General features: G+C 36.8%; 1 protein-coding gene across 1 annotated transcript in view; it reads left to right on the top strand.

The window, feature by feature from the left end:
- Positions 1–13,225, top strand: part of large1 (LARGE xylosyl- and glucuronyltransferase 1) — an 83,849-nt gene that overhangs the window by 51,991 nt on the left and 18,633 nt on the right. The window contains exons 5-6 of the mRNA XM_077544931.1: positions 287–410; positions 1,635–1,806. Coding sequence (XP_077401057.1) covers positions 287–410; positions 1,635–1,806 — 296 coding nt within the window. The remainder of the gene's footprint in view (positions 1–286; positions 411–1,634; positions 1,807–13,225) is intronic.

The following is a 13,225-nucleotide window of genomic DNA, read 5'->3' as shown; positions in this document are numbered from 1 at the left end:
GATAGGTATGAAAAGTGCATTTGATGTGAAATTTTCTTCAAAGTAGGACAATGAGTGTAAGATTTTTTTTTTTCCCTCACTCTGGTTTGAAATGCACAAAATGCACTTAAATTCATCATTCAAGCATATTTTACCTTATAGAAAGCTTTGAAGTTTCTGTGAATGTGCATAAAATGTATTTAAGCCTCCGCCGTGTGTGTGTGTGTGTGTGTGTGTGTGTGTGTGTGTGTGTGTGTGTGTGTGTGTGTGTGTGTGTGGGTGTGTGTGTGTGTGTGTGTGTCCACAGGCGGAACCCCCTCCATTTCCATTTCATCACCGACTCCATAGCTCAGCAAATCCTGTCGTCTCTGTTCCACACCTGGATGGTTCCTGCTGTCCGGGTCGACTTCTATGACGCAGATGAGCTGAAGGTGAGAAATACCTGCTCCCATTTGCTTCACTGACTCACTGCCTTATTTCCTGTCATGGTACCTGTCCTTTTTATAATGATTGCACGTTTATTACGCTTCCCACGACAACATCCTTCTTACCTCAAAAAGAGTCATTGCTAACAAAAAAGTTTGGAAACAAATTACATAGCGGTGGGTAGACGCCACGTGGGCCGGCACTTTTGGGGCCAATGCAGTGCTATTTAATTATTATATTCCTCCAGTTCACCCCAAGAGACCGACCCCAAATCATAATCAGGAATAATAATAATAATCAAGGGTTGTTTTTTGTTTTGTTTTTCCTCAGCCCTGGCAATGAGCTGAAGCGTCTCCCTTCAAATATTGGCTTCCACCCTAATTGATGCCCGTTATTCAATTAAATTATTTAAAAAAAAATTAAAAATTCCTCTCCCCAAATAACCACATCCCTTTTTTTCTTTCAAGAAAAAAAATCAACAAAAAAAAACAAAAAAACGGGTGCGAGATGTTATCTCATTCATAAATGACATTTGTGGTTTTCACATACTAAATACTGTAGCATTTTAGCATTGCAGCAACGGAATGAATGCCCTGGGTGTGATGCCTGTAACGTTAATTCTATTTAAGCAGTTTTTTGCAAAGCGCATCATTTGCACACACACACAGCGGCGGAGCAAGCCGTGCCGCTCGTGCCGCTTTCTGCCGCTTGTGCCCGTGTCTTCGCGACAGGCAACATTGAGTCCTACAGATGATGACGCTCAGTGAACATAAGCGCTTAAATGTGTATTCAGGGCACTTTTTCCCACACCACTTGTCAGAACAAGTACATTTCTGGAAGCTAAATGCCAAAAGTGCCCTGTTTTAATATCCAACTTGTCCAAGTTTAGGAAACAAAATGAAACCATATTTTAAGATAGTTTGCCTCCAATAATAATAATGTAATGAGATTGCCAATTGTGCTATATTTTGAAAGAGCAGCAGATCCTCATTTGTTTTTCTATATATGCATCACATCCACTTTTAAATGTTTTTTTTTTTATGTACAGTAGAACCATTTTTTCTACTTTTTTTTTATTTATAAAAACAAATGTACCCACAATAAATACAATTAATTGAATGACCCCAAAAACTTCTCTTTTTTTTTTTAAATCTCATTAATTGATGAAATAATAAGTGGAATACCTGATACGAATATTTGATAGCTGACTTGATGTTCTAATAATACAGTCTGAGGTGTCGTGGATCCCCAACAAGCATTACTCCGGAATCTACGGTCTGATGAAGCTGGTGCTCACCAAGACGCTTCCGCCGGATCTCCAAAAAGTCATCGTCCTGGACACGGACATCACGTTCGCCACGGACATCGCTGAGCTATGGGCCGTCTTCCACAAGTTCAAAGGTAATGCGGGATACTTGTTGTGTTTTAAAAAAATAAAATAAAATTATCATTATTTTAAATACCAGAAAATATGAAGAAAAGTGTTACCAATTACTTCCACACATTTCTACATTTGTATTAATTGTATAGTCCCTAATATGGTGTTGACTATAAATCAAAATATCATTCAAATACTATTTTGCAAAATGTTATTTTATTATCAGGTAAGCCATTACACTAAAAGTTGCAGACAGGTCCCATATTGATAGAAAACCTAATTAGCAGCATTTTTTTCGACTTTTAAGGAATGTCTCGCCAGCGTTAAAGACATAAAAGGCAGCGTGTGCCACGGGGGCACAAAGTCCTTCGGGCGAATTCATCGGAGAAAGTTAAGGTTGCGGGAAGTCACGTAGGCGCAGGGTGGTGGCGAATCACTTGAAAGATTTATCGGAGCTGCTGTCCTATATAGCAGCGCAGCCGGCAGCGCTTTGGATCAATCTTCATTAACAGTCGACTCCAATGCCGCACCTCTGCCACCCACTCTTTGTCCAGTCGGGCTGAGTCGTTCGTTCCCATTATGTTTAAAAGCAAAAAGTAAAGGTGTCAACATACACTCGGGGGAAATGCTGTACTTGAATTCAAGCAACTTTTTACTGTAAGGCAACTGGGGGTGTAACGCAAATCGGAACGTGAGAGTACATGGAGATGGTCACGATTCTTTAGTAAGCTGCAGTAATATTAGCTGTTCTTTACAGAGGATAAAGGATATATGCCTGTGGGTAAGTTCAAATATCCATGATATTGTTGCCCCTTGTTGTGAAGTGACTGAACTTGAGTTCACATGCTACAATACGGTGCTCGTATCTCAACCTTTCCTTGCAAGTCAAAGCAAAAATCTGTCTTAAAAACAGCTTGTATCTTGAGGTACCACTGTCTGTTTGAGATATATTATAATCTACAGCCTGTATACAGAAAAATGATCATTAAGTGATTTATTTTTCCTTTTTTTTTTGGGGGGGGGGGGGGGATAATAATAGTAATGGCCTGCCATTGGTAAGATTTCATTTTGAATGAGTCATCTAATAAGCTTCCGCTGCCAGCCTGGTCGTCTCACACAGGAATGAAGGGGATGGATTGTAAACCAGGATGTGTGCAGTTGTTTGAAAAGCTCAGATGGTGGAGGAAGCTTTCAGTGTTAGGTGCATAACAAATTATAAGATGGAAGTCTAAATGAGTGAAAGTCCTGCTCACCACAGCGATGCGAGGAGTCTCATTCCATTTGCACAAACTCTCTTCTGGGGCTTTTGGGCTGTTAAGTGATTTTTGCTGTAGCTTTTTTTTAACAATAACTGATAAAGGTTGTATTGTTTTGGCTTGTTTGCAATCACATTCCTACGAATGCATTCCAATTTTAACCATCACAGCCATTATTTGGTCACTTTGTTACTTTTAAACCCGGCGTTATTGGCCTTTGGTCCTGAAGTGCAGAATTCTGCAATCAATAACTGACTTATATATAAAAGCTATCCTCCGATATGAACTGTGCTTTTAGCCCGAGCTGCTGTTTTATAAGCACGTTTTATGGGGCCTCAGTGCATAATGAGTGCTTGTGATGCTCTCCAATGTTTCTTTCAGTGTTGTTTTCATTGATCTGCCTGCTTGTATTGTTTAGTGGTACTTTAAATGCCGTCTGAAGGATATTTTCATCCCATCTAGCATAATTGTGGATACACCGGACCCCATGTTTCTCGATGGCTTTGACACTTTGTCAATTAAGTGCTGTGCCCATCAGTGGATTTAATTTTCCTGCTCGCCTGCAGGTCTTTTCCCCCCTGCACCCTTTTTGTTTTCTCGTACAATTATGGCAGCACGGAGCGGTGTCCACTTTTTGCCCCCCTTAAATGCTGACTCGCTGATGGATTCTAAAACCACAAGAGTGATGTACATCGTTTATCCATCCAGTGTCAGAAATCCCCGCTGGTTTCCTGGAATCCCTCCTCAATTCTAATCAGCAGATATTCTAAGGTTGTGCGAGAGCTCTAGAGAAATTAAAAGTAGCACTCCAGACCCCATATTTCATTTTACCGTCATTCCCATATAGCACGGCCTCCGGAAAGTGCAGGCCGTGACCCTTGCCACTTTTGACAAATTTGAGGTGCGGTATCAAGCGGCGGAGGGCAGGCAGGTTGAGGTCAGGTAGGTTTAATGTAGTGGCGTGCGAGGGATTGAGCAGTGTGTTGTAATGCCTTTGAACTCATTAATTCTTCAACATCTCTCAGGAGCGCCGTGTAGTCCGAGCCCATTTCTCTTGCATTGGTGTGTTCCTGTTCCTGAACATGATGTACAGTGCAGGGCCGCCCGATGTTAATACGTTGTGCACCCCCTTCCTTCCTGTTGCCATATTGCACCTTATATTTTTTCAAAAGGAATCTTTTGTGATGGAGCCACAAGTATATCCAGGCTTGTAGGAAAACAGCCAATAAATGTATTGTAGTTAAATACAAGTGAACTGTAGTAAGGCAGTGATTCTTCCAAGTACCACTAGAGGGAGCCCATGTAACATACTCTGAAATGAATAAATGAAAGTGTTAAAATAAGATGATCACTGATCTGTATATAGTACTGGATAAGGCCAAGAATTTTGACGCCGCGAGGTCGCCATGTTACTACTCACAGAAATCTTTCTCAGCATATTATCCGACACTCTAAAACGTTGGGTCAAAAATAACCCAACTATGGGTCAAAAATGGACCGATGCTCTACTTGGGTCGATTTGACCCAACTTTGAGTCAAGAAATGTGTCTTTCAGCGTAAAACAACTCATAAATATTGGTCAGATCCTTTACTTGGGTCAAAAAATGGGGGCATTTTGTATAGAACAACCCAGAAAGTCAAATTAACCTGTAAAGTGGATCGGTCCATTTTTGATCCATAATTGGGTTACTTTTGACCCAACTGTTTTTAGAGTGTATACATTTATAGTAGCCAAATTGGAGAACATTGGAGACAGTACAGATTATGATTTATGTTTTTTATTTGTTAAACATATACAAGAGGACTTCAGATATTTTACAACGTGCCTTAACTCATTTGCTCCCCAAAACGTATAAATATGTTCAATTATAAAAGTTTTAAGTGTCCCAAAGACATATTTATAATTATGTTTTTTTTATGCTAGAGCATATAGAAGGCAAAGAATGGTTGAAGAAATTGTAGTTATTACACAAACGGCCAGCAGATGGCAGCAGAGCAAAGGAGATGAACCAGGGCCACGTTGAAAAAAACCTCAATTACTCACAATTCTAAATAGATTTGTTATAATGAGGAAACTTAGCTATATTTTAATGCTAATTGCTGCAAAACGGAGTTATTACAAAAAAACGGCTAGCAGTTGGCAGCAGAGTATGTTATGTGTTTTAAACATATTTATGATTAATAATGAAACTTAGCTATATTCTAATGGTATCTGCTGCAAAACGGAAACAAATACAAATGTTTTTTTTCTGATGAAAGAAGAGGCTTTAATCGTTCTTTTGGTAGGTTCCATGTTTTTATAGCAATAGAACACAATATTGTGTGGCCCTTGCAAAATCAGTCAAAATCCAGTAAAAGAGCCAGGAGTGAAGGGGGTTGCTTCAGTGAAAACGGCCGGGAGTCCATGAGTTCAATACATGTATAAATTATATGCTTAATGATGTTTACAGGAGGGAACTTGTATATTTTATTATACCTGTAATGCAACAAAAGATGCATCTGCCAGATCCATCTAATATTAGCGTCTAAGGAATTAAGCGATAAAAGAAAAAGGGGATCTTCAAAGCAACACATACCGTCCACTTGTTAAAAAATTGTTGTTGTTGGGTTTTTTTTTGTGTGGGGGGGGGGGGTCTTTGTCGATAACACTTGAAATTGCTTTACTTTTACTATAATACACTTAAGACTACTTGGGTAGTAAAATAAGTCATTTTGAAAAAATTTAATTTCTCACGTCAGACTTGCTTATAAACAACACCTATTACAAACGATAGACATTTTCTCTTCTTCTTGAACTGCGTGGCATGTTTCTGCATTGTGCGAAAGGTCAGAAAAACATGGCAGCACTCGTTGAAGGGAATCAATACATTACAAGACACGAGATTGTGACCAGTGGAAAAACTCTTCTCATTTCCGCTCCCCATTCCGTACTCACTGGAGCGTGGAGCCTCTCATCGCCACAGAGCGCAGGAATAAAAGACCGCCGGCCACCTCTGGTGTCAAATGTGCTCCTGTAATCACACGCACGTAAACATATTATGCCGTTTTGACAGTTGTGTTCAAGATTACAGTATTCCATCTGTTTAAGCTTCCGTCCGCCATTCATCAATATTTATTTGTGTTGATACTCGGATGAAATCAAGATCTTTAAAAAATAATAATAATAATAAATAGACAAATTATACTATTATGAAAAATGCATGACAATCACAGCTCTGATTATGAGCCAGGCAAACCAGCGATCATATGGTCAGTTGATTGTGTTAAAATGCATGAGCAGCAAAGATGAGAGAGAAGAAAAAGGACATGAACCATGTGATGGCGATGATGAGGATGATGATGATGATGAAAGACATTCTTGATTAGGCCTCATTATGGAGTAATTCTTGATGGTATGGGCACTATCTTCCACATTCTGATTATTTTTCTCCACTTTAAGCCTGGTAAACACTTACAGATTATCAGCATTACAACCAAATGATTTTAAACCAAAAACCCCAAAATTGTGTGCCGTTTATAACGGGTCATAGTAAACAAACAACATTTTGAAAACTTGACATTTCTTAATTCAGATGGGATACCTTTGTTTTTTTATAACCACTGAAAACATTATAAAATGTGCATTTTGATCATTTTCTCTCTTTATACCACATAATAAAACAACCCTGTTTTGCAAAATGTCTATAATAGCAGTTTTGGACAACGCTGATAATTAGCTGCCCTCGAAAGCTAATTATCTCCACCATGACGTCATGCTTCATCCCGCTACCCCGCTGCCCCGCTGCCATGGGTTAGAACAACAGACCTGATTTCAGGTGACGCCCAGCCCAACTACCTGCCCTTGAATTAACAGCACTTAGTGTATTGCAGTTTCTCTCTTATTTAGCACTTGAAACCCCGTGCGTCAAAAAGGCTTTTTAGCTGATCAGTCGGTGTTCAAGGTCACCGGGACGAAGATGATGTCCCGGTGACAATCAATCGGCTCGCGCCCTGCCAGCTCGCAATTTAACGCCACGTTTCGCTACACTTTATTTTGTCTGCGTGCCGTTGTGGTGTCACATTTCTTCCACGTGCTCGTATCCACAACATCCCCTCCCTTTTGGTCTGCCCACTTTGCTGCATTGCAGTAATACTAGTAAATATTCAACATTTATTAGCTCCAACTCCATCTGTTCATCTTCAGCTGGGACTGTTTGAAGTGCACAAAGAAACACAGCGGAAAGCTTGCCAGGGCAATTGTGGCATAATACAGACCACTGTGCTCGCAACACAACTTGTTGTTAACTGCCCACGTTTGTTGTCGCCAACGCTTTGCCCTTCTCTTCCAGCCTACTTTGTAATAAGATTGCAACAACAAAACATAAAAAAATCCATGTATCCCTTTTTCCAATTTAGTTGCATTTTCTCATGCACATGGGATGCTTGGCTATTTCGTCATTTGGCTGCAGTCGTTTGTTGGTCTGCTTCCAATTTGGTCTCATTTCATTTCTTTTTCTTTTGTTTCTTTTTTTTATTTATTTTTTTATAATTATTTTCTGGAGAGCTCAGTATTGTTCATTCGGTAATTTTACCGATTTGACATGACATCATCATTGCTCTCTTTTTTTTATTTTTATTTTTTATTATTATTATTATTATTATTTTTGTATGTGCGTGTGTGAGTGTGTATTCATTAGTTCACCTAAAACCTATTAAACAATCCCATACCGTTCACCTAAACAAATTTTGTCTAATTTCTAATGTTCCTGTAGTAATCAATTGCAAAGTCCTGTATTAATTGTACACAATGTAGTAAGATAGTATGACAGTGAACGTGCCCTGCCCTGAATAGCGCCTGCACCAAAAGAGTTTTGTAATTGGGTCGAGATGTCACAAGGTGGCACCAACGGCATTTATCTCCATCATCCATCTAGTTAGTATGGACGCAATCAAGAACCCATGTTACATACGTCCAGTTTCAGCACTCCAATATATCAACTTTATTCTCATAAGATTGCCTTTTTTCTCATATTGCTTTGTTGTCGTAATGATAAAAAGGTTGTATTCCCACTTTGTTTTATTGTATTACCGAAAGCTCATAAGATTGACATGTTGTAGCATTGATTTTTTTTTTTTAACATTGACTTTATTCTCATAATACTGCTACTTTTTTTTTTTAACGTTCTTCTTTCTTTTTGATTTTTTGGGCATTACTCTGTCACATTGTATTTTTTTTCTTGTAATACAATTTAACTCTCCACAAATACGGAAGAGGATTAGGGCCAGTGAAGCGAGGGAAAAAAAAGTTTGACAGGATTCTCACTTGATTCTCAGGATTCTCACTTTAAAGTCAGAATTCTCACTTGAAAGTCAGAATTATGAGAATAAAGTCAGAATTATCACTTGAAAGTCAGAATTATGAGAATAAAGTCAGAATTATCACTTTAAAATCAGAATTATGAGATTAAAGTCAGAATTATTACTTTAAAATCAGAATTATGAGATTAAAGTCAGAATTCTTACTTTAAAATCAGAATTATGAGATTAAAGTCAGAATTCTGACTTTAAATCAGAATTATGAGATTAAAGTCAGAATTCTCACTTGAAAATCAGAATTATGAGAATAAAGTCAAAATTATCACTTTAAAGTCAGAATTATGAGAATAAAGTCAGAATTCTCACTTTAAAATCAGAATTATGAGAATAAAGTCAGAATTATCACTTGAAAGTCAGAATTATGAGAATAAAGTCAGAATTATCACTTTAAAATCAGAATTATGAGATTAAAGTCAGAATTATTACTTTAAAATCAGAATTATGAGATTAAAGTCAGAATTCTTACTTTAAAATCAGAATTATGAGATTAAAGTCAGAATTCTCACTTGAAAATCAGAATTATGAGAATAAAGTCAAAATTATCACTTTAAAGTCAGAATTATGAGAATAAAGTCAGAATTCTCACTTTAAAGTCAGAATTCTGAGATTAAAGTCAGAATTCTCACTTTAAAATCAGAATTATGAGTTTAAAGTCAGAATTCTGATTTTAAATCAGAATTATGAGATTAAATTCAGAATTCTCACTTTAAAATCAGAATTATGAGATTAAAGTCTCACTTTAAAGTGAGAGTTGTGAGAATAAAGTCAGAATCCTGCCATTTGATGTGATTGTTGATACATGTGGTACGACATGATTCAAGGATATAACGATGAAATTTTTTTTTCGTCAAATCAAAACCAATTGTCCAATTTGAATCGTTTGTTGCTACACCCCTATTTGTTGACGTATTTTTCTGTCTGCAACTACAACTTTTCTCTTTGTTGTCATATTATTAACAAAAAAAAAAGTCTTGATAATATTACAACTTTATTTTAGTAAGATTGTGGCTGTGTTATTACAACAGCATTTATTCTTCTTTTAATATTGTAACTTTATTTTCTGTGACTTTGCAGTTTTTCCTTTATTATGATATTCTATGTAATAGAATGGCTTGATTCTCATGAGATTACATTTTTGTCAGCAATTAGGACTGTTTACTCTTATTGTAATTTTTTTCCTTGTGATACTACGACTTCTTAAAACATTGCATTTTTTTTCTTCTTTTAATACGGTGACTTGATTCTCAGGGGATTATGACCGCTCTTCTGCTTTGCTGCTTTTTTTGTAATGACGACTTTTTCAGTTGGCTTACTTGTGCAATAGAGCAGCAGGTTTTGTGAAAGCCTGTTTTATTTTATAGCCCCAACATTTAACAGCAACAGTTACCCAACCAATAAAACCCTCTTTTACCACCCATTTTAACGAGTCTCACCTCGATCACCGCCTTGATTGTGGATGGCCTCTGGTTTTAATGTGCGGGTAGCCCTAATGGCTCACATGCATGTAATCATATGTTCAGCTATGCATTGATTGGAATTCCTCGGGGACCTTAAAACCTGTTGGTGATTTACCAAATCAAAAGCATCTCAACCGTATAATGCACATTTTTCTGCTTTGAAGAATGTGTTTATTTCTTTATTTTTAAAAGTGCTGATTCAATTTGGCTGACAGCTGAGCGCTTTGTTTGAGTCCAGACGCCAGTTGAGCTACTTGCTATTTCTTTGATGACTTTATTTCAAAAGAGACATTTTGATTGTGTCCTTGCTTGCTTTTGTCTGTCTTGCCAACTCTCCGGTTTTTTTTCTTCTTGAAATTTGACAGCCAGCAAAGGCTGCCAGCCATACTGTTTTCCCCAATTAAAAAGTATTTAATCGTGTTCTAATTTATCAAGGTCACTATGTTAATGTTTTTCTTTTCTATTTCTTTTCCCTTCAGTCATGTTTTTCCTCTTGATTTTGCAACTCTCTGATGGTTTCTTTGAAGAACAGCGGGAAGCCGAGTAATTTAAAAGGCTCAGTAATTAACAGTTTGTTACTAAGAAGGAATTCCTCCACAAATAAATGAATGCCGTCGCTACCTGCTCCTGCACTTAACATGATTGACGACAAGCTAGTTAAACTTTAGCATCTGCATTAAAACGCAGCCGTGGTTGTTATATTTCCTTTTCCGTTTGCTATGGTTAAACACAGTTTGTAATGTAAATGGTGTACTTTATTTATTATTTGCATACTAATACAAAAAAGTAACAGTTGAGTTTTCAGTTATTTGACAGGTTTTTCTATTTAGATTCCATCCATCTATCATGACTTCTTTATTATTTTTATTACATTCTGACTTAAACGGACTATGACTTCGCTAAATGTATGGATTTTGTAGTCATTTGCCAACTCTTATTATTGCGTTTTGAGGCCAAAATAACGGGGGGGTTTTTTGGAACAGGCCAACAATTCAGTCAGTCTTGAGTCTTTCACATGAGCTCTTAATGATCATCAATTGGCAGAATTGGCGATCAACTCTTCGATTCTTTTTTATAACATTATTACGACTTTATAACATTTTATCATTTTCCGCATAAGTGCATTAACTTTTTTTTTTTTTAACCTTTTTGTGTGTAATGTATGAATAGCATCAGCCTTTTTCATCTCTTGTAACAGCATTGGATGTTTGTTGGACACTCCCCTCCGTCCGCAGTAATTTAAACATGGCATGACGATGAATATTTTAACACCTAACGCTGCTTGAATAAACTTCGGGGGATGTTTGGGGAGCAGCTCAATTTAAAAAGGAGCACAAAGTTTGATTGAATTACCTTTTTCGCTTCTAATCATTTCTCTCAGTCATCACGGTTGCCTGCTCAAACAATCTCCTGATTATCCTCCTTGGGGCCTTTATTGAACCAACCCCCCCCTCCCCTTTCCCAACATCCATGTCTGCTGTCCATCTACTTGACCTTTACATCCGTCTGGCTTGTCTCGTTGCAATCTTTCACCCTTAAGCCCACGTCCATTCCTTCCATCCTCGCCTCTCTGCTCTTCATTAAAGTTCCGCCTCCTTTGACCCTCCTTCTGTGCGTTTATACCATCCATAGCTCTCAAGCTTTCAATTCATGTGAGCTAATTATGGAACTCCCCGAGTGACTTTTGTCATGGCAGTGTCGGGTGGCAGTTAAGGCCCCCCCACCCCCAGTTTGCCGTTGACTCAGACATAAAAGCCAGCTTTATGAGGGGATTAAGGTGCCCCTGAAGTCTTGGCCGTTGATCCCTTCCCACCGTTTTCTTTATGCAGACAATATGAAATGTGCTTTTTTTTTTCTTGCTTTTTTTTCCTTGCTTTTTTTTTTCTTGCTTTTTTTTTTTTAAGTCTCCCCATCTGCTCTAAGAAAAGCATTTCATTGTTTGATCTTATCATTGTTTGTTCCTAACGTCATTACATATCTTTTAGCGTGATAAAATAAGTTTGCAAGTATGCATTTATCAAGCTCTGCCATAAATTCATTTTTTTTTTTTTTTTAGATTAATAATTAGGGGCGACAGGCATTTAAATTTTTTAATTGTAATTAATCGCATGATTTAACTAGTTAACTAAAGATCAATCACAAATTTTATATCTGTTCGAAATGTACAATAAAAAAAAATTTAGGTTTTCGTACCCTTGTTGAAAAAGTGGACAAAAAATGTTTAACAGAATAGTTTAAATGAATTTTTGACGTTTATAGCCATCAATGACGGTAAATGAATTAAAAAAGAAAAGATTATTTAAAATTTGGGGCGTCAGGCGATTACAAATTTTAATCATAATTAATCGCATGACTTCACTAGTTAACTCACGTTTAATCACAAATTTTATATCTGTTCTAAATTTACAAAAAAATATTTTCTAGGTTTTCATATTCTTGTTAACAAAAGTAGAAAAAAAAATGTTAAACTCATAGAAATTGTTCAAATGAATTTTTGACGTTTATAACTGTCAATGGCAGTGAATTAATTAAAAAATAAAACAAAAGATTATTTAAAATTTGGGGCGTCAGGCGATTACAAATTGTAATCGTAATTAATCGCATGACTTCACTAGTTAACTCACGTTTAATCACAAATTTTATATCTGTTCTAAATTTACAATAATTTATTTTCTAGGTTTTCATATTCTTGTTAACAAAAGTAGAAAAAAAATGTTAAAATCATAGAAATTGTTCAAATGAATTTTTGACGTTTATAGCCGTCAATGGCAGTGAATGAATTAAAAAAGAAAAGAAAAGATTATTTAAAATTTGGGGCGTCAGGCGTTTAAAATCTATAATCGTAATTAATCGCAGGACTTCACTTGTTAACTCACGTTTAATCACAAATTTTATATCCGTTCTAAATTTACAATAATTAATTTTCTAGGTTTTCATACTCTTGTTCACAAAAGTTGAAAAAAATGTTACATTAATAGAAATAGTTCAAATGAATTTTTGACGTTTATAGCCGTCAATGGCAGTGAATGAGTTAAGCAAAATGACGCTTTTACTGAACCTGGAAAAGGTATAAGATCTCTGATAAAGAACATGAAAGAGTTCAAGCTGACTTATTCTGTTTGGAGTTGAATAGATTATTTTGCTACCATCTTGTGGCGTCTTGATGCCATTGAACTATGTTGAAGTCAGTTGTGGAGTGAAAGTTGTAAAGCCGGAGGAGGACCAAGGATTGGAGGGAAGCAAAACTCAAGCACTTTAACAACAAGTGCAGAAACAAAACTTGATTGCGGGCCAGTGAATGTTCCGACACTTTTTGTCTCGGATTGAATCAAAAGTTTGTTTACTTCCGTAATGTAGAGTCACACTAGATATTT

Source organism: Vanacampus margaritifer, chromosome 15 (assembly GCF_051991255.1).
Source record: "Vanacampus margaritifer isolate UIUO_Vmar chromosome 15, RoL_Vmar_1.0, whole genome shotgun sequence".
In the NCBI taxonomy this organism is placed as follows: domain Eukaryota; kingdom Metazoa; phylum Chordata; class Actinopteri; order Syngnathiformes; family Syngnathidae; genus Vanacampus; species Vanacampus margaritifer.
This window is presented reverse-complemented; position numbering and strand designations above follow the sequence as displayed.